The sequence below is a fragment of the Piliocolobus tephrosceles genome, chromosome 13, assembly GCF_002776525.5.
Source record: "Piliocolobus tephrosceles isolate RC106 chromosome 13, ASM277652v3, whole genome shotgun sequence".
NCBI classification, from domain to species: domain Eukaryota; kingdom Metazoa; phylum Chordata; class Mammalia; order Primates; family Cercopithecidae; genus Piliocolobus; species Piliocolobus tephrosceles.
In genome coordinates this window covers 107884193-107904730 of record NC_045446.1, presented here as the reverse complement: position 1 = coordinate 107904730, position 20538 = coordinate 107884193, and the positions used below count along the sequence as shown (strand labels likewise).

At 43.4% G+C, this 20538-nt stretch overlaps 1 protein-coding gene across 5 annotated transcripts in view; it reads left to right on the top strand.

Annotated features, from left to right (window-relative positions):
• The first annotated feature begins 1634 nt into the window (after positions 1-1634).
• The window catches only part of JAML (junction adhesion molecule like), a 34470-nt gene continuing 15566 nt past the window's right edge, over positions 1635-20538 (top strand). Inside the window, exons 1-5 of one of the 5 annotated variants that reach the window (XM_023208343.3) lie at positions 1635-1794; positions 13634-13708; positions 14756-14818; positions 17393-17547; positions 19261-19486. In XM_023208343.3, coding sequence (XP_023064111.2) covers positions 14776-14818; positions 17393-17547; positions 19261-19486 — 424 coding nt within the window. In that variant the 5' untranslated portion in view covers positions 1635-1794; positions 13634-13708; positions 14756-14775. The other 4 variants (XM_023208342.2, XM_023208344.3, XM_023208346.2 and 1 more) reach the window with 4 other exon arrangements.

Sequence of the window (20538 nt, the reverse complement as noted above, 5' to 3'; positions counted from 1 at the left end):
TTACAGCTCAGTGTTTGCCTTATTTGAACAGTTTGAATCATTGGTCATCTTTGATTGGCCAAACTCAGTGATTGGCACAAGAGTAGACTACAGTCTGTATACTATTCCATTTAGTTATAGTTCACGATGTACAGAGAAACCTTTAGACCAAACTTAAGATATGTAAGGAGGCAGCTTAGGCTGAACTTGATTTAACAGTGGTTTTCAGCATTGTGCAACCAGTCATAGCTGTACCCCCTCAAGAACCTGCAGAGATTCCGTGGTATGCTGGAACCAGCTCACATAGCAAGAGCTAATTACAGGCTGAGTATCCCTAATCTGAAAATACAAAACCTGAAATACTCCAAAATCTGAAACTTTGAGTGCCAACATCATGCTCCAAAGAAATGCTTATTGGAGCATTTTGGATTTTCAGATTAGGAATGTTCAACTGGTATGTATTCGGCAAATACTCTAAAATCTGGAAAAAAATATGAAATCTGAAACACTTCTAGTCCCAAGCATATTGGGTAAGGGATACTCAACCTGTATTACATTTTTTAGGAATTTTGCAAGCCAGTCGTTAAACTGTTGGTAGCTTGAAATAGGCCATGATGGGAATATTTATACTGTGGAGATTGCTGGCTCTCCAGCACATCACTTCTAAAGTACTATGCAGCATAGTGCTTGGGAGCAAACATTCAACAGCTTTTCAGATGATACAGGACAAGTTCCATAAGATGAGTCTGCCCATGCCTAGGTCAAGCCAATCTAGCCGAGGTTGAAGGTGCATACATTGAGAACATCTATTTTTGAAGTGGTGACTAAGACTGAGAGGTATCTTGAAGTGAAGAAACCTTGAGTTCTAATCTAGGATGTCCAAGTCACCCAAGAGGTTCTCTATGGGAATCAATGGCTGCCTGTATTCTGGAAATGCTGATATCACACGGCCAGAGGAAAATCATGTCTCTTTTTTTTTTTTTTTTTTGAGACGGAGTCTCGCTCTGTAGCCCGGGCTGGAGTGCAGTGGCCGGATCTCAGCTCACTGCAAGCTCCGCCTCCCGAGTTTACGCCATTCTCCTGCCTCAGCCTCCTGAGTAGCTGGGACTAGAGGCGCCCGCCACATCGCCCGGCTAGTTTTTTGTATTTTTTAGTAGAGACGTGGTTTCACCGTGTTAGCCAGGATGGTCTCGATCTCCTGACCTTGTGATCCGCCCATCTCGGCCTCCCGAAGTGCTGGGATTACAGGCTTGAGCCACCGCGCCCGGCAGGAAACTCATGTCTAGGTAACCAGTTGGAGGACTGGGCAGGCATATCTTTGGAAGCAGGGATTGGGTGATTGCCTGGCGAGGTTGCACCTCTGTTTCGAGAGGAAAAATAAAAGAGGTTGCATATCTTTAAGACAGAATGTTTTGTGTTAATATTACATTTATTGTATTTTGTTTGCATGAAACGGATTTCTTTCTCAGTACCTACTTGCCTGGTGCCATTCAAGCTCCTACCCTCAGAGGGCTTGTCATCTAAAAGGGAAGATGGCACCTGAAGAAGTCTGAGTGTGAGGTTCACTTCAGTAGGTTGAATTTGTCACCTCTTTTTAGAATGGAAGTATACATAAAAATTGGGTAATGATGACTGAAATGAGAACCTTGAGTTAGAGGTTCCTGTTTGCATCTCTGCAGCCACTTCAGAAGGCACGTGTTTGGTTTGCTCTGAGCCTAACCTAGAGTGCTCGCAGCAGTCTTTCAGTTGAGCTTGGGAGCTGCAGCTGTGGGGAGATTTCAGTGCACTGCCTCTCCTGGGTGCTCTTCATCTTGGGTAAGCAGTTGTTTTGAATTTCTTAAGCCATTATTTGAACTTTTCTCATGCAGAAGTGTGCCAGTCCTGAAGGCTGGTTGAATTGGTAGTCTCTCAGGATTGTGAAGCCGTGATTGCAGAACTCTTGATCTCTGGAGGGGGATGTCATAAAGTAGTCTAGTGCGTGCTGTTTCAGTTACTGTCATGTAGAGTAACTTAGGTGAATCTCCTCAGCAAAAAGAGGAGCAAAGTTTCCTCATAATAAGAGTATGTGACAGTGATGATGACAAGGCTTCAGCTTTAAGTCACCCATGGGTTTAGGTAGAGCTGTGACTGGTGTTCTTGAGCTCACAGCAGAGCTCTTTCTTCATTATTTTTCTTTTTAGAAGACAGTTTTTAATTTTATTTTTAAACAAATTTCATTGTGTATATTTAAGGTAAACAACATGATGTTGTGGGATACATGTAGATAGTAAAAAGTTTACTATGGTGAAGCAGATTAATATATCCATCATTTTACATAGCTATACCACTGTTTTTCTTCTCCCCACTATAGACATGCCAATATTTAACGTTTAGAAGCCCGAGGCTTAAATCTCCCAAGAGAGCTAGACAACTGTCCATACTTGTTACACCCTCAGCACAGCCCTGACCTTGGGAAAGGCTCATGCAGGATGGTTTAGGTATAACCTACTCTGAAGAAGGGAGCAGGAGTCAGGACCTCCAGGGTCCCATTCATGTAGAGAGTTAACCGATGTGACCTAGACTGTGTTACAGAAGCCATGTGACCTACCAGTCTGTATTCAATGGCTTAACAATGGAAAATGAGGGCACATTTTAAGAGGCATGGCTTAGAGTGGTTATATAGACTTGTAGACCTAAAAACATCTGAGAGCCCAGAAGTGCACAGCAGTATGCAGATGGATTGAGAGGACTCGGCACTGCAGGTGGACAACACTCTGTGAGTGAAAGAAGGCTGTGCAGTTGTCTGTTTGCTCAGTGGTTAGTTGTCCTTACTAGGGACAAACACTGAGAGACAGCAGCTCTCCCTTATTTTGTCTCATGGTGTTGTCATTTGGGGGGTAACTTTGGCATCTTGTATGGTAGTCTCATTGTGGCATGTCTCTTTTCCGAAGATGTTTTTTCTGTAGTAACTGCCAAGGAGAACAATTCCCCTACACTGTTTAGTAACTTTAAAAATTGACACATAATAATTACACATATTTATGGGGTACACAGGGGTGTTTTGATACATACAGTGTATAGTGATCGGATCAGACTAATTAGCATATCCATCATCTCAAACTTTTTTTCATTTATTTGTGTTAGGAACACTCAGTATCCTCCTTCTACCTCTTGGAAACTATGCATTGTTGTTAACCATAGCCATCTTAAAGTGGTATAGGACACTAGAATTTATTCTTCCTATCTAGCTCTAATTTTGTTTCCGTTGACAAATCTCTCCCTATGTCCCTTCCCCTCTAGTATCCTCTGTTCTACTTTTTACTTCTGTGAGAGCAATGTTTTTAGCTTCCACATATGAGTGAATACATTCAGTGTTTAAGTTTCTGTTCCCGGCTTATCTCACTTTACAGAATGTCTTCCAGTTCCATCTATGTTACTGTGAATCATAGATTTCATTCTTTTTAATGCTCAAATAATATTTCATTGTGTACATATATCACATTTTCTTTACCCATTTATCTATTGTTGAACACCTAGATTGATTCTATGTTTTGGCTATTGTAATAAGTGCTGCAATAAACATATTGCAGTGTGCAGATGTCTCTTCAATATACTGATTTCCTTTCCTTTGGATAAAGGTCCAGTGGTGGGATTGCTAGATCATATAGTAGTTTATTTGTAGTTTTTTGAGGGACCTCCATATTTTCCTGGCTAGTGACTAGCCAGGGCTGGTGTCATGGGTGGTAAGGGTATTTACCAAGACAGCCATAAGTAAAGAAAGGCAGACTTATTAGAGAAGGTATGAAAATACCTTGCAAGGTTGCTGGGCAGCACAGCAGGGAAAGGGCTGTCTGCAAAGAGGCAGGGACTAGAGAGAAGTTTTATAGGGTCGTGCTGGAGGGGGCTACCTGTGGAAGGAGGTCACTGTGCCCACAGAGGTCATTGTGCCCTTGGGTAGTTTGGTTAGCTACTCTCAGAACAATTGTTCATTGTTCTTCCCTACCTGGGACCCTCCCCAACTTGGGGCCCCTTCCTCATTGCTGCTGGCTTATCAGGACTCCATGTTCCACCCTTGGCAGAACAACAATGACAAATCTTTGGCACTGGGCAGAGGTCTCCTCTTCCAACTACTTCCTGCTGACCAGGGGCATAGAGTTTTCCCTACCTACGATTGTTGATCTGTCAAGAGACCCATCCTGGATTGTGGGACCTAGGATATTGGATTTTGCTGGAGGAAGGGTCTCATCAGAGAGGGGGAGCATGTCAAGGCAAAACTGGTGTCCAACTGAATTCAGGGGAGACTGGTAAAGGTAGCAGGCATCATTGGGGACAGACTGATATCCCATTCACAGCATCATTTGAAGGTGAAACTGCTGAATTTTAGAAGATACAATTTTATTTCTTAAGCCAGTTACTGAAAAGGCGAAGAAAAACCTTTTGCAGTCTGACTATTTTTCCTTATTGAAAGCCCATTTAGATAACCTGGAAGTTACTTGATGAAAAAATGTTTGAATTTAAACACAGCATAGGGAACCAATTTTAGACAGATTATTATACCTTAATTACATACAACATTCCTTTTATAAATTTCTTTCATGAATTTTCTCATGACTTACACCGGTCATGACTATCTATGATAGGCTTGAACTTTCTGACTTGTCCTAAACTTCCCTCTTTCTTAACAATCGGTCATTTTACTTTATGACAAGAATTTACCACACAAGATCCATTCTTATATAAAATTTCTTTCTTTATAACTCTCCTTATCAAAAATACCTCTTCACCTTTATTACTTTCTTCTTCTTTTTTGTTTTATTATTTTTATTTTTATTTTTTTGAGACAGAGTCTCACTCTATCACCCAGGCTGGAGTGCAGTGGTACGATCTCGGCTCACTGTAACCTCTGCTTCCTGAGTTCAAGTGATTCTTGTGCCTCAGCCTCCCAGGTAGCTGGGACTACAGGTACAAGCCACTATGCCTGGCTAATGTTTGTATTTTTAGTAGAGATGGGGTTTCACCCTGTTGACCAGGCTTGTCTTGAACTCCTGACCTCAAGTGATCCACCACCTTGGCCTCCCAAAGTGCTAAGATTACAGGCATGAGCCCCTGCACTTGGTCTTCACCTTTATAACTGTCTTTATGTCTCTCTTATTTCCTCATTCCTTTTACCTTGTTTTATATGTAACTTTTTTTTTTTTTTTTTTTTTTTTTGAGATGGAGTCTCACTCTATCATCCAGGCTGGAGTGCAGTGGTAACATCTTAGCTCACTACAGTCTCCACCTTGTGGGTTCAAGCGATTCTCCTGCCTCAGCCTCCCAAGTAGCTAGGACTACAGGTGTGTGTCACCACACCCAGCTAGTTTTTGTATTTTTTTAGTAGAGACAGGGCTTTGCCATGTTGGCCAGGCTGATCTTGAACTCCTGACCACAGGTGATCTGCATGCCTTGGCCTTCCAGAGTGCTGGGATTACGGGCGTGAGTTACCACATCTGGCCTATATGTAACCTTCGAATTAGACAAAAAAAAATTTTCCTTTTGTTAGGAAGTTAAGGTTTATACTGTGTGTTGCTGTGCAAATTCTGTGAAGGGGCCACATATGAGGAGGTTATCCCCCCTCAAGAGATTTCTAGGTTGAATTTCTTGCTAGGGTGTGTCTGTATAAATGTGGGCTATTTTTAAACCCCCGAGATAGGACTATCCAGGTTGAAGGTATTGGTTAAAGATTTAGGTAGCTTTCCTGGGAGAAAGGGGGATATTAGAGGGAAAGATGAATTCACAAGTTGGGTAAACATTAAGCAGGCACCCATCTTGGAAAGGATATTTTTGCCCCAAAGGGGTGTGGGGTATTTGGATATTACCAGGGACTGGTGGGAGATTGGTCATTGGTCCCTTAAATAATATAAAGGGGTATGGATATTTGGAGGGGAAAGTGCCACTTGTTGTCATTACCCAACAGGATTTGGAGGAGAGTTGCTCAGAGAAGATTAGTATAGAGTCACTACAAGTCATTTATGTAGCCAAAATGATAACTCCAAAATTTCTAAAAGGCAAAAATCTTTACTTGCTGATAGAGGGGAGAGTCAACTTTCCAAGCAGGTCGCAATAAAGACAGCCTGACACCAACCGAATCTGTCTCCTCTCCCCTCCTTTTTCTGTTGTTTATTGAAAGGTAAACAAAAATCTCTCATTATTTTAAAATATTATGCAAAAGTCTTGTTTAAGAGAGAAAGCAAAATTTCACCTTTGCATTAGTATATTATTAATGTTATATCCAATTCATAATAAAACCTTATATACAAATCTATACAATCATAGTTAGTTTGACCATAAGGTAAAATGTCCACACACCTCTCATAATTCTTTACAATTTTCTGTTAAACAAATAAATTCTCTAGAAAACCATTATTCAGACACATGGGCCCAGATTCTGGCCCTACATCAGTGTGCTTTTATTTCAGTGTTCAACCTACGGAAAAGCTATGTAATCCCCTTTAAATCTTAGCCAACTTGCTTGTACCTACAGAACTTTCCACAAGATTAACCCTTCACAAACCCTTTTCAACTTGCTTAAACCATCAGTTTTGTCCCATTACTCTTTTTTTTTTTTTCTTTTGAGACAGAGTCTCACTCCGTCACCCAGGCTGGCATGCAGTGCCACAATCTCAGCTCACTGCAACCTCCGCCTCCCAAGTTCAAGTGATTCTTCTGCCTCAGCCTCCCAAGTAGCTGGGATTACAGGCGCTCAACACCACACGTGACTAATTTTTGTATTTTTAGTAGAGATGGGGTTTTGCCATGTTGGCCAGGCTGGTCTCAAACTCCCGACCTCAAGTGATCTGCCCACCTCAGCCTCCCAAAGTTCTGGGATTACAGGCGTAAGCCACCATGCCCAGCTGTCCTGTTACTCTTTTAGGTGAGGTCAATAGTTAAAACCCTCTGAGCTAGACAAAATTACATTCTCTTTAACAGAAACCCTATTCACATGACTTCTTAATAACCTCCCACCAAAACACATTCTTTATTTACACTGTCTTTATTTTTTAAAATCATTAGAGTCATGTGACCTAAAAGGGATTAAAGTTTCAATTTTTTCTGATAGCATGTTTGATTTTAGTTTCTTTAAACCAATTAATTAGAGCTCTTTTATATAAATACTACACACACAACACATATAAACACACAGACAGAAATGGAGAATCAAGACAAAATTCCATTGACTGAGAAGTTCTTAGAGGGAGAGCAGGGGCTTTTTGTTTGTTTATTTAGACGGAGTCTCGCTCTGTTGCCAGGTTGGAATGCAGTGGTGCGATCACAACTCACTGCAGCCTCAACCTCCTGAGCTCAAGTGATCCTCCCACTTCAGCCTCCTGAGTAGCTAGGACTACAGGTGCCTGCCACTATGCCCAGCTAATTTTTTTTTTTTTATATATAGATGGGGTTTTGCCAAGTTGCCCAGGCTGGTGTCAAACTCCTGGGCTCAAGTGATCTGTCCACTTCGGCCTCTCAAAGTGCTAGGATTATAGGCATGAGCCACTGTGCCTGGCTAGCAGGGGCTTTTAAAACAATATCTGTATACATACAGCCCAAATATCATCTTTAATTAAGTTGATTTCTGACTATGGAGTTCTCAAAATAAAAATCTCTTAAAAATCTTTTGTTACCAGATTTTAGCCAGGACAAATGGCCAATATTTCTGGCTTTTGAATCTTTACCTAAAGGTAACCTCCTATGTGAAATTAATAAACCTTAAGTAAGGGGATAACTTAAATATGGACACACAAGGTCCATGTATGTCTGGAGACACAGGGTGTCTCCAAAGAAATGGTAAGCAATTTACAAGATCTAGAATTGCCCCAAAGGTAACTTAGAGAAAAAAATTTCAAGACAGGAAATTAGGAGCTGTCCATGGAAGGGAAAAGAATCAATAAGTGATTAAACCACAAAAGACTCACTTTTGAAGCCAGGAATTGAACCCAGCGCATCACTCTGAGAGGGCAAAGCCCTAGTAGTTGAGCTACAGCAGGGGTCCCCAATCCCTGGGCAGTAGACTGGCACTGGTCCATGGCCTGTTAGGAACCGAACCGTTCAGCAGGAGGTAAATGGCAGGCAGACAAGCAAGCATTACTGCCTGAGCTCTGCCTCCTTTCAGATTAGCGAGGGTATTAGATTCTCATAGGAGTGTGAACCCTATTGTGAACTGTACATGTGAGGGATCTAGGTTTCATGCTTCTTATGATAATCTAATGCCTGGTGATCTGAGGTGGAACAGTTTCATCCCCAAATCATCCTCCACCCTCCCTGGTCTGTGGAAAAATTGTCTTCCATGAAACGGGTCCCTGGTGCCAAAAAGATTGGGGACCAGTGACCTATAGTGCAAGGTGACTGCTGTTGTTTTTTCCAGGAGGAGTTTAGAGCATTTGCAAGCTTGCAAAGAATTTTAACTGCTCAAGAGAACTTTCTAGGACTAGCCATATTATTACACACCTTCTTTTAATTTAGCCTTTTCCTTTAAATGGTGTGCTCAATTCCAACAGTGACTCAGTCTTAAAGCCTGTTAAACTCCAGATAGTGATTTTCCAGATTTTTACCATATAGGCAAAAGGTAGTCCCAGAAAGGGGGAGAGGAGGCGTCTCCATGACAGGCAGCTCTTGAACTCAAAGGGGAAATGGATAATTTTACTTGCCACTTCCAGAGTCACCCTTGGCTTTGTTTTGTTGTGATTTGGAATTTAGCCGGGGCAGCAAGCCCACTTCAGTTTAAGGCCATCGGGGCTAGAATTCTGTCCTCAGGGCCTTTCAGCCCTCAGAACAGTCCCATTTTCAGCAGCTGAGCTTGTGGCAGAGGGGGCAAGCTGTGAAGGGCTTTTTCTCATGTATCCCATTGGGGCAGTTTGCCTTCCAGTGGCCTGGCCATCTGCACTGAGGGCACTTACCTGGAGGAGTGTCCTTAGGGCAAGTGGAGGGGGCCGAGGGCTTCTAAATCAGCCAACAATTGAGCCTGCCTTTCGTCCCTGCATTTTTCTTTCTCCTTAGCCCTGCCCTCCTCATTCTGCTCTTGGTTGTAAAAGACTGATGAGGCTAAGTTGAGGATTTTTTTGCATAGGGGCCATGCTGTATTACACAAGAAAGTTAGGTGTTTCCTTTTGAGAGTCTGAGGGTTAAATTTGTCTCAATGTTTTAGGATGCAATGCAGAGGTGAGTCTGAAGGAACAGATGGGATTTGTCCCATGGTGGGACTGGAAAATGATGAGCCAGCCTCTGGGGGCTAGTGTCTGCTGGGGACACAAACTGCTTTCTCTTGGGGCTTCTCGCTGAGGAAACGTGTTCCACTCACATCCACTGACGGACTTGCGTGCACTTTCTAAAGGGCATCCCAGCTATCAGAAAGACCTCTCGGCACTGGGGCCTTGCACCGGATGATTGGTTCAGGTATGAGGACGGGAGGAGAATGGGGAGACTCACTGCTCTGAGGTTGCTTGAGCTCACCTAGTTTGGGAACATCCAGAGCAGGAGGTCTGCCTGTCTTCACGGTGAGAATTTAGAATGAGAAAGAGGTGGGTGTGAGTCCCCCAAACCACATGTGCCAATTGTGACCCATAGAGGGACTTTTGACCAGAAAAGGTAGAAGAGGGTTTTCCTCTCTCCCGGGCAAGGCAGACAAGACTCTTCAGCCCCTGGCCTTCAGGCCACACCAGGAAGTGGCCCTGGCCAGTTGTCATAAGTTGCCAGAGGGATACTAGAGTTTGTTTCCATTGAAAACTGAAAAGAAAAGCAAACTCTGGTTGGGTGACGACTTCTCACCAGGACCTTCTGGTCCACTGGGGAGTGGCCCTGGCCAGGACCTTCAGTTGTCTCCAAACTTGGATGCTGGGCACCGAGACATTGGAGTTGGAGGAGAGGCAAGGGAGAGAGTAGGGCAGAGGTCCCCAAGCAATCCCCTTTTGGATCACCAAAATGTTGCGGGTAGTGACTAGCTAGGGCCGACGTCACTGGCAGCAAATGTATTTACCAAGACAATCATAGGAAAGAAGGCAGATTTATTAGAGAAGGTATGAAAATATGTTGCAAGGTTGTAATGGGCAGCACAGCAGAGAAAGCGCTGTCTGCAAAGAGGCAGAGGCTGAAGGGAAGTTTTATAGGGTGGTGCTGGAGGGGGCTACCTGTGAAAGAGGTCATTTTGCCCATAGAAGTCATTATGCCCTCAGGTTGATTAGCTGTGTCTCAGAACAGTCGTTCATTGTTCTTCCGCACTTGGGCCCTCTCCGAACTGGGGCCCCTCCTCATTGTTGCTTACTTATCAGGACTACACACATACTGTTCTCCATAGTGGCTGTGCTACTTTGCATTCCTACCAACAATGTGTAACAGTCCCCTTTTCTCTGCATCCTCACCAGCATTTGTGTGCGTGTGTGTGTTTGTCTTTTTGATAATAACCACCCTAACTGGAGTGAGATGATAATTCATTGTGGGTTTCATCTGCATTTCCGTGATTACTGATATTGAGAATTTTTTTTCATATATATGTTGGCCATTTGTATGTCTTCTTTTGAGAAATGTCTGTTCAGACCATTTGCCCATTTTTAACCCCCCTACACTATTAGTAATAGAAAAGAAGATCCTGATAGTCATAACCCCCTAGAAAGACAGAAGGTATTTGCCAGAATTTATATTGTGAAAGAACCATGAGCTCAGGTCAAAATATTTGGCCAACAGATGAGGTAACTTACTATGGAGAATTATCTCAAAACATCTGCTGAGGAGATAAATTAGTATCTGGAAAGAGAAGGAAGTAGGGTAGAAGCTGAGAATTTCAATGGTGTCTCTTATCAAGGTGCTTAAGGTGCTTCTGAATATTTTTGCTGGATTTTTTTTAAAATGGAGATTCATTTTATTTATCTATATGTGAAATCAGAATTTTGTTATTCAGCTAAATGTGTACAAAATTTCAGAATTTGTGTGTGTTGGTGAATATATAGAGAGGAATTTGCAAATATCTGTCAACTAACTAGGAAATTCAAACTCAGATAGTGTTCTTGGTAAATGTCCAAGGTGTTATGAACTCATTTGACAAGTAGTTACTGAGCATGTCCCTGTACGTCACACCACACTGGCCCTGGAAGGGTGGTGGCTCATGGGCATGGCTCTTGGCTTCATGGAGCTTATAGTGTTGGGAGTGGAGGTAGAGAGCAGGTCTTAATTAAATGAGCACCCAAATAAATAGACATAGTGGCTCATACCCTAAAGGAAAGGTAGAGGTACTATTAAGACATATGGCTGCTGGGCGTGGTAGCTTACGCCTGTAGTCCCAGCACTTTGGTAGGCTGAGGTGGGCAGATCACCTGAGGTGGAGAGTTTGAGACCAGCATGGCCAACATGGTGAAACCCTGTCTCTACTAAAAATACAAAGTTAGCCGGGCATGGTGGCACATGCCTGTAATCCCAGCTACCCAGGAGGCTGAGGCAGAAGAATCACTTGAACCTGGGAGGCGGAGGTTGCAGTGAGCCCAGATCACACCATTGCACTCCAGCCTAGGCAACAAACTGAAACTCCATCTCAAGATAAAAAAAAAAGACATGTGGCTTGGGGACCTGTCCTGGGATGAATGGTTGAGGAGAGGTTTCCTGAGGAGATGACATTTAACTTGAGATGTGAGCGATGAGCAGGTGTTAACTGGGTAAAGGCCTGAGCAAGGCGGATTGGAAGACCATTCAGTCAGGAGGAACAGATTAATCTTCTTTTGACAAATAAGGTTTAGAAAAGCTTTGCTCTAAAATATTGGTTACTTTCTCAAATGTGGAGGAACAGCATAGTGTGGCAAAGGCACAGGCTCGGATCCAGGATGCCTGGGTTTGAATCCTTGCTCTGCCACTTGCTCTGTGTTCTCAGGCAAGTCACATTGCCATTCTCTGCCTCATTTCCTCATCTGTAAAACCTCATGGGGTTGTTGTGAGGATTAAATCAGTTAATGTGTAAAGCACCCAGGGCCTGGCATTAACCTTCTCTGCTTTATTACATATCAACTACTGATTACTAGTGTACTGCTCTATTAAGAAAAAGGTCTGATCTTTTAATATTGAAAACAAGGCCCAGTGGTTTTCCCAAAGATCAAAGAGTTAGTTAAAGGAAGTTCTGAGCCCAGAAGAGCGTTTAAAAAAAACTCTTAGTAATTTTTCCGCTAAAATCATTGCTTCTCTCTTCACGGGGTTCCTTTTTTTTTTTTTTTTTTTTTTTTTGAGTCGGAGTCTCGCTCTGTCGCCCAGGCTGGAGTGCAGTGGCCTGATCTCAGCTCACTGCAAGCTCTGCCTCCCGGGTTCACGCCATTCTCCTGCCTCAGCCTCCCGAGTAGCTGGGACTACAGGCGCCCGCCAACACGCCCGGCTAATTTTTTGTATTTTAGTAGAGACGGGGTTTCACCGTGTTAGCCAGGATGGTCTCGATCTCCTGACCTCGTGATCCGCCCGTCTCGGCCTCCCAAAGTGCTGGGATTACAGGCCTGAGTTCTAATGGTGCGTTTGAGTATGTAGGACTGACAATGAGTGTCTTCTATTCATGATACTTATGTTTCTTAGAATTTGTTTGAAGATGGTTTGGGTGTGGCTCTGAGTGACTCAGGTTTAGTGCTGAGATTCAGAATCTTTTTAGAGTCGCTGGCTTCCTCTTAGAATAGAGTGGAGCGAGGGCTGCTGCAAGCCTTTAAGTTGATTTCAACTTAATGGTCACATTGTCAGCTATGAGCATTTATTCAGTATATGCCAGGCATTTTACCGGCACTGTAACACGGTACCAGGACACACGTATAAACAAGGCACGTATGGTGCTACCTTTTAGAGTCTGCAGACTTGAGTTGGTGGCAGACACATAAATTAGTCATTACTCCTCCTTGCAGTTGGTGAGCTGCTGGGGGAATGTCCCACTGCTAAGTGCTATTTTCTGGGCAGAGGAGGGAGCCCAACCAACTCCCTGGGGAAGGCAACAGATGTCCCAGATGTGATGAACTAACGTTAGGACATACCATAAAGGAAGCCCCTTATGACCCTCATCCATGTATGTATGGGGCAAGGTGGGTGGCATGGAGCAGGAATGGGGTTTTGGTTATGTTGAGAGAGGTCTGTGTTTTCATTAGAGCTTCTTTCGTTTAGGGGAATCTATGTGACTCCTGGTATATCTCGCTCAGTGTAATTATTATCCACATTGTTACAACAAGGTTCAAAAATGGAAACTTAAGTTTCCAGTTCATTCTGATTCATCATTTGCCATTCTTAAGAAGGTAGAAGCTCAGAACCTGAAATCTCCCCTAAAGCTACAAACTCTGTTTCTGACTCTTATCTATATAAAGAATCTTCCATGGTAATGCTTCCCATTTTCAAAGCACTGTTATCTACATTATCCTATTAGATCCTTTTGTTATCAATCCCTTTTAATGGCAAGGAAACAGGTTCAGCAAGATCAGCTGACCTCTCTGTGTAAGTGGGGCCTAAGGGAGGAACTTCCTTGAATAGCTTAATTCTGATTTTCCAGGTAGAGGATTTTGTTGATTGGAAAATACGATTAAGGAAGGTCTTAAGTAATCAATTTTTATTAATTAAAATGGCTACCATATGTGCCAGATGTCCCAGCAGAGCTGGGCGGGGTACCTTGCTGTTATTGCAAAAAACACATCGTTCCTCTTAGCAGATCCTGAGGTGGAATCTCGCCAGTGGCCGGGTGGCCGGGGGTAAAGACCGCGGCAGAGACCAGGCGCAGTAGTAGGTGAGAAGCCAACACTGGTTGCACTGTAACTCCTGAGAGTCAGGGTTCTTCTGTTTAGCTAAGAAAATTTGGGGTTAGTTTGTAGAACGGTGAATCCCTTTCCAGGGGCTGGTGAATGCAATGAAATGAATACTACAGAGATAACATGCATATCAAACACATACTTTTGTCCAATGCACAGCCCAATTCTCATTCTAGCTACACTGCCCTGCCTTTAAAAAGTTAAAAAAAAAAAAAAAAAAAGATAAAAAGTTCACCGTGGGCCAGGCGCAGTGGCCCATGCCTATAATCCCAACACTTTGGGAGGCTGAGGTGGGGGATCACTCAAGCCCAGGAGTTTGAGACCAGCTTGGGCAACACAAAGAGACCTCTCTACTACTAACAAAAAAACAAAAAAACAAAACAAAACAAAACAAAAAATTAGCAAGCGTGGTGTAACATGCCTGTAGTCCCAGCTACTCGGGAGGCTGAGATAAGAAGGTTGCTTGAGCCCTGGAGATCACGTCACTGCACTCCAGCCTGGGCAACAGAGTGAGACTCTGTTCCTGCCCCCCACCTCTTCCTCCCAAAAAAGCAGTAATTCTAATTTAGGTGGAGAGATGGGGGAAAATTTCAGACTGGATATCCTGTAATGTTTTGTTTGTGTGAAACACACAGGTAGTGGAAGGTCTAGGGTTGTCATCTCAAGGGCATCCTGCAATCATTTGCTTTTGTTTCTCTATAAAAGCAACTTTCATCTAATCTTGCCTTACGGCCAATCTAAAGCAGCCCCCAAGTGACTCTTCAAACACTACTCTGTTTTGTTGCATCATAGCACTTATTGACATCTAGTATTTTCTTATTCATTCATTCATTTGCTTCTTTTTTCCCCACCTCCTGCTACAAGCAAACTGCAAATGAGCTGGGACCTTGTCTTGTTTTTCTTGTTCAATGCTGCATACCAGTGTCTCAAACAGAGGCTGCTCCATATAGTCCTTCACTATTGGTTTTTTAAGTTAATGAACTTCTCTTGACATGATTTTCTGATTTTTGTTCTTTTATCTTAAGGTTTGAAAGTTGAGAGCAGCATGTTTTGCCTACTGAAACGCATCCTGCTGCCAGTGTTACTGGGTAAGTAGAAGCTAAGGGACTGTGTGGGGTATTTGATTTCTCCTAAGTTCTGTGCATTATTAAAAGCCAATTTTATATATTTTCAATTCCCCTGGGTTTCTTGAAGATGGAAATCCTAATGTGGAACTTCACAGTTTTGTTGAAGCAGCTGTTTTTGAAGCCAGCTAGCTTATGGTTTCTTGGGAAGCTGAATCTTCCTGTTTCCGTTAGAAAGAGAATGGCTTTGGGTCCTAAAGGGTGTTCTGGGACCCTCTTACGTGACAAAAAGAAAGTTTCTCTGTGGCATTCCTGCACTTTAAATTGTTTTCTTTAAAACCACAGTTCGCCTTGAATCAGGAACTGAAATTACCAAAGAGCGACCCAGAGCTGTTTTCATGCTACAGCCATGCTAGCGTTCTTGTGGTTCCTCAAATTCACTGAGCTCTTTCCCAATTTGTGGTGGTTTCCTTTGCCTGGAACCTTCCTCCTAACACTTCACTCTAGCAAGCCCGCCCAAGGCTTCCTTACCCTTCAGGTTTCCCCTTATGCTCCACTTCTGAGGAGCCTGACCTGGCCATCTCCTCGGACCAGATTAGTCTCCTCTTTACGCCTCCACCTAAGTGCTGGGCTTCTTGTTGCTCATCTCCACTGGTTTCCAGGTTTCCATGCTTTCCCCCATGCTTTTTTCTTTATCCCATGAGTGTAGTTCTGGAAGGAGAAGAAATTAATCAGGTGCTTTGCTCTCATAGCCTTTTCTTTTTCTCTTTATCATCATTTTTTGAACTTTGGACAGTGATGTAAACCCTGACTCAGCAAAGTATACAACAGGGTTGCCTTTGTTCCTATTCTAGGCAATACAGAGTGTGTACAAACATGCACAAATGCACGCACACCAAAATGGTGTTCATTAGAGAATTTTTCTTTTCTTTTCTTTTTTTTTTTTTTTGAGACAGAGTCTCACTCTGTTGCCCAGGCTGGAGTGCAGTGGCCGGATCTCAGCTCACTGCAAGCTCCGCCTCCCGGGTTTAGGCCATTCTCCTGCCTCAGCCTCCCGAGTAGCCGGGACTACAGGCGCCTGCCACCTTGCCTGGCTAGTTTTTGTATTTTTTAGTAGAGACGGGGTTTCACCGTGTTAGCCAGGATGGTCTCGAACTCCTGACCTCGTGATTCGCCCGTCTCGGCCTCCCAAAGTGCTGGGATTATAGGCTTGAGCCACCGCCCCCGGCCCATTAGAGAATTTTTCTCAAAGAAACAGGGTTATAATGATCTACAAGGTATATAGACATTTTCCCAGAGATCTGTGGAGCAGCCTGCAGGTTTTTGCCCTCCAATCCAGAAAGCCACTAGTCCAACCCCTGTATGTGGTGACTTGGTGGCACTGGGGGTTTTGTAGTTTTTGTGGAGAGGTTTTCTTTTCTTGCAGAAAATCTCATCTTCTTCAGCTGTTTCTCTACTAAGATTGCCCTTCAAACATCAGTTTCTCTTTGCTTTGGTTGCTGTTGTTGCTTCCTAGCAGTTCTTCATTTAATTCTACGCACGGTGTTCTTAGTATTAAATTCGCTTATTACACTTTCAACCACACGTGGAGTTGCTCAATTCTTCCTTACAGGAAAATTCCAAATATTTGTTGGAGCTAATTTTGATTTCTTTCAAAATAATTCCCTCTGAAGGGTTTAGAGTTGATGTTTTCTTTTGTGTCCTCCCTGCCGTGTGAGCCTGCTGTTGGGCAGGAAGTTAACACTCTTCTCTCAGAGAAACAGCTTGCATGAAAAGACTGGCACATTTTCTGTTCATTTCCATCACTTGGCTCTTCTCTGATATGAACTGGGCAGCATCTAAATGTATCTTTCTTGATTTTGTTGTCTCTCTGCATAGAGCATATCATGTGAAAACAGAAATATCAATGTAGTGTTTTTTTCTTGTAGTGACCTCTTGAAATTGGTAGAGCAACATAGAGATAATGGACAGGGGTCCCTGTGTGAAGCACCTAGAGGATGGAAAGCTGATGGCAAAGCTGGAGGGGTGAGGCAGGGAGAGGACAGACACAGTGGAAATGCAGGAGGAAAGCTATGCTCTGTGGTGGCCTAATTATAAGGACCTGTCCTACAGCCAGAATCAGCCAGCAAATGCAGAAATAAGCTTTTGTAAAGGAACTAAAAGACAAAGAGGAAGTAGACAAAAGGTCCTTTTTCAGAGAGGGAACCAGTGGGAGACTTAAGAGCAAGGAACATCCCATTTCCTGGTAAGTGGAGGTGGGTGTCTAAATTGATGATCAGAAAGGAGAGACTTCCAGGGTTTCCCTTATTTCTCTAGAAAGATTGGGAGGAAGAATTCCAGAAAAGTGTAAGGGACTAGATAGGAGGAGGGAGCCAGACAGCATTTATTGTAGTATGAAGATTGCAGAACTCTTCTGATGAGCCATACAGGTAACTAGAGGACAGGGATGCCATGCTGCCTTTGAACACGCCTCTGAGGACTTTGTCTATGTTGGATCATCCAGGGAGAGGGGTGTTTAGTACTCCATGATTGAAATTGATTTTTGTTGTTGAGAGTATTTGTCTAAATGTTGTGTTCTCTTGCCTTTGACTTCTATAGATTATTCCTTGGGCCTGAATGACTTGAATGTTTCCCCCGTTGAGCTAACAGTCCATGTGGGTGATTCAGCTCTGATGGGGTGTGTTTTCCAGAGCACAGAAGACAAATGCATATTCAAGATAGACTGGATTCTCTCACCAGGAGAGCACGCCAAGGTAACGAGGGGGAAACATCATTACGTAATAGAAACCCCTGACTGCTGGTGTCAGGACAGAGTGGTGTGAAAGTCAGGCATCAGGTGCCACCAGGAGGTGTTGCAAGAGCCAGGGCTTTGGAGATGATCAGAACTGGGCCTGGCACTAGCTCAGGAACTTGGCTATGTTATCAGCTGGGTAAGTAAGTTACTCAACCTTGCTGATCGTAGCTTCCTGAGCTGTGAAGAGGAAGGCAATTACAATAATGGTAATGCTTACCTTTCAAGTAGTTAAGGGGCTAATGGGAGACACACACATGAAATGAGAGGTTCCTTGTTCTTGCACATGAAATTCTTTTAGTTTCCTTCCTTTATCTTTACCCTTTGTTAAGTAGCAGAAGCGGGTGAGAGGGGTAAATTCCAAGGTTCTAGAAAGGAGAGCTCTGACCTAGGCATAAGAACTATACCACAGTGATCTTTTTGGGGGTGGGGAGGAGAACAGATTCTTTCAGTGTTTTTCACTGCTCCATTTATGTGCTGGGGAATCATCCTTTTCTCTTTTGTGGCTGCTTAAAGTGTTGGGATTAGCAGATGCAGCATGGCTGGGCGAGGGTCTTTCATGGAGCTCTTTGGAGTGAGGAACAGTGTATTAAGCCTCATCAGAGAGTCTGTGTAGATACTCGTACATCAGGATCATTTGTGAAAAACATCCCAAGTAGTTTGTTACTAACAAGAAACTCCCAATGTTTGCAAATAAAATATTGTTTTTGTAGCTCAGAGCACACTCCCTGTTGTCCCTATAATGCTACTCTCACTCAAATTTTTATTGGCCTTTATTTTTACAAGAGGGATAGGTCCATGGTGTAAGTAGAGTAAGAATTTCTGCTGGGTGTGGTAACTCACGCCTGTAATCCCAGCACTTTGGGAAGCTGAGGCGGGGGGGATCACTTGAGCTCAAGAGTTCGAGACCAGCCTGGGCAACATGGCAAAACCCCATCTCTACAAAAAAACAAACACAAAATTAGCTGGCTGCAGTGGCATGTACCTGTAGTCCCAGCTACTTGGGAGACTGAGGTGGGAGGATCACCTGAGCCTAGGAGGTGAAGGCTGCAGTGAGCCTAGGAGGTGAAGGCTGCTGTGATAGTGCACTGCACTCCAGCCTGGGTGAGGAAGGAAAACAATACAAAACCAAAACCAAAAACAAAAGAATTCCCCAGGGCCCAGCCTGGAACCATTGCCTGTGGTTGACCCCTTTTGTGTTACGATACTGCTGCAGGGAGGAGGGTAGAGATGAGAGAAGTGGCAGCCAGCCGGCCATGCCTGGAATTCTCACGCCAACACCACCCACAGCACTAGTGAAAATAGATCATGCATCTGAGTGCCATCTAATCTGGGGCCGTGGTAGAAACGAGGGTGAAAATGAGAGATGGTTTTCAAAAGTTGTAAACTTAAAACCATAGAGTGATCTTCAGAGTGGGTGCTATATTTTACCTTAAACTGTAAGAAATAAAATGTGGACCACATTTCTCCATTTGTCCTTGTAGAAAGTGAGCCACAGAGCTTGTGCAAGTTGGACTGTTGCCTGGCACATTATTTTTATTAACTGGGTACCAAATGCTTTTGGATCATGATCATGATGATAGCTCTGCTACCCCCACATAACAGAGTCTCTGGGATCCAGGATCCTCGGTCTGGCACCTCTTTTGATTTTCTCCAACACTGTTTTGCCCTTCAGGATGAATATGTGCTATACTATTACTCCAATCTCAGTGTGCCTATAGGGCGCTTCCAGAACCGCGTACAGTTGATGGGGGACATCTTAAGCAATGATGGCTCTCTCCTGCTCCAAGATGTGCAAGAGGCTGACCAGGGAACCTATACCTGTGAAATCCGCCTCAAAGGGGAAAGCCAGGTGTTCAAGAAGGCAGTGGTACTGCATGTGCTACCAGAGGAGCCTAAAGGTATGCAAATGCTTACTTAAAGAGGGGCCAAAGGGCAAGAGATTTCATATGCAAGAGGCAAGGAAACTGATTATCTTGAGCAAATGCCAGCCTTTGGGCTAAGTACTTACCACAGAGTGAATCTTCAAAAAATGATCATAATTATTTCAGTCAATAAAAATATAGTTATTTTATTAAATAAAATATTGATAATTATTGTATTATTACTTTAAACACATTTCCTCCTCCCAAAAGCCCTGTGAAGGAAGTTTTGTTCACATATGTGTCCAAATATGTTTTGGACACATATTTATTAAATGGCATAACTAGTACATGATCCCTGGCACCTCTGACAACAGAGTCCATGTTCTTTTTTACTATGCCCTAATACCTTTCATCAGTTATCCACATTGATGCTACATCTGTATTTTATAGGTACCCTATGTTAGGTGTTCTGGGGGATAGAAAAGAAATGAGCAGGCCAGGCTCAGTGGCTCATGCCTGTAATCCTAGCATTTTGGGAGACTGAGGCAGAAGGATTTCTTGAGCCCGGGGGTTCAAGGCTGCAGTGAGCTATGATGCTACCTCTGCATTCTAGCCTGGGTGACAGAGCAAGACTCTATTTAAAAAAAGAAAAAAAAAAAAAAAAAAGGCTGGGTGTGATGGCTCACACCTGTAATCCTAACACTTTGGGAACCTGAGGTGGGAGGATCACTTGAGGCCAGTTTGAGACTAGCTTGGGCAACATGGCGAGACCCTATGTCTAAAAAAAAAAAAAAAAGCTGGGTGTGATGGCACATGACTATGGTGGTTTCAGGTACTAGGGAGACTGCGGTGAGAGGATCACTGGAGCTCAGGAGGTGGAGGCTGCAGTGAGCTGTGATTGTACCACTGCAATCCAGCCTGGGTGACAGAGCTGAGACCCTGACTCTTACAAAAGGAAAAAAAAAAGAAGAAAGGAACAGATCTTTCTAACTCTTTGCACTTTATTTTTCCATTTATAAGTGGAGGGAGTGGTAGATGGGTGGTTTTAAAATTTGTGCTCTGTAAAACCTTAAGTTCCAAAGAACATG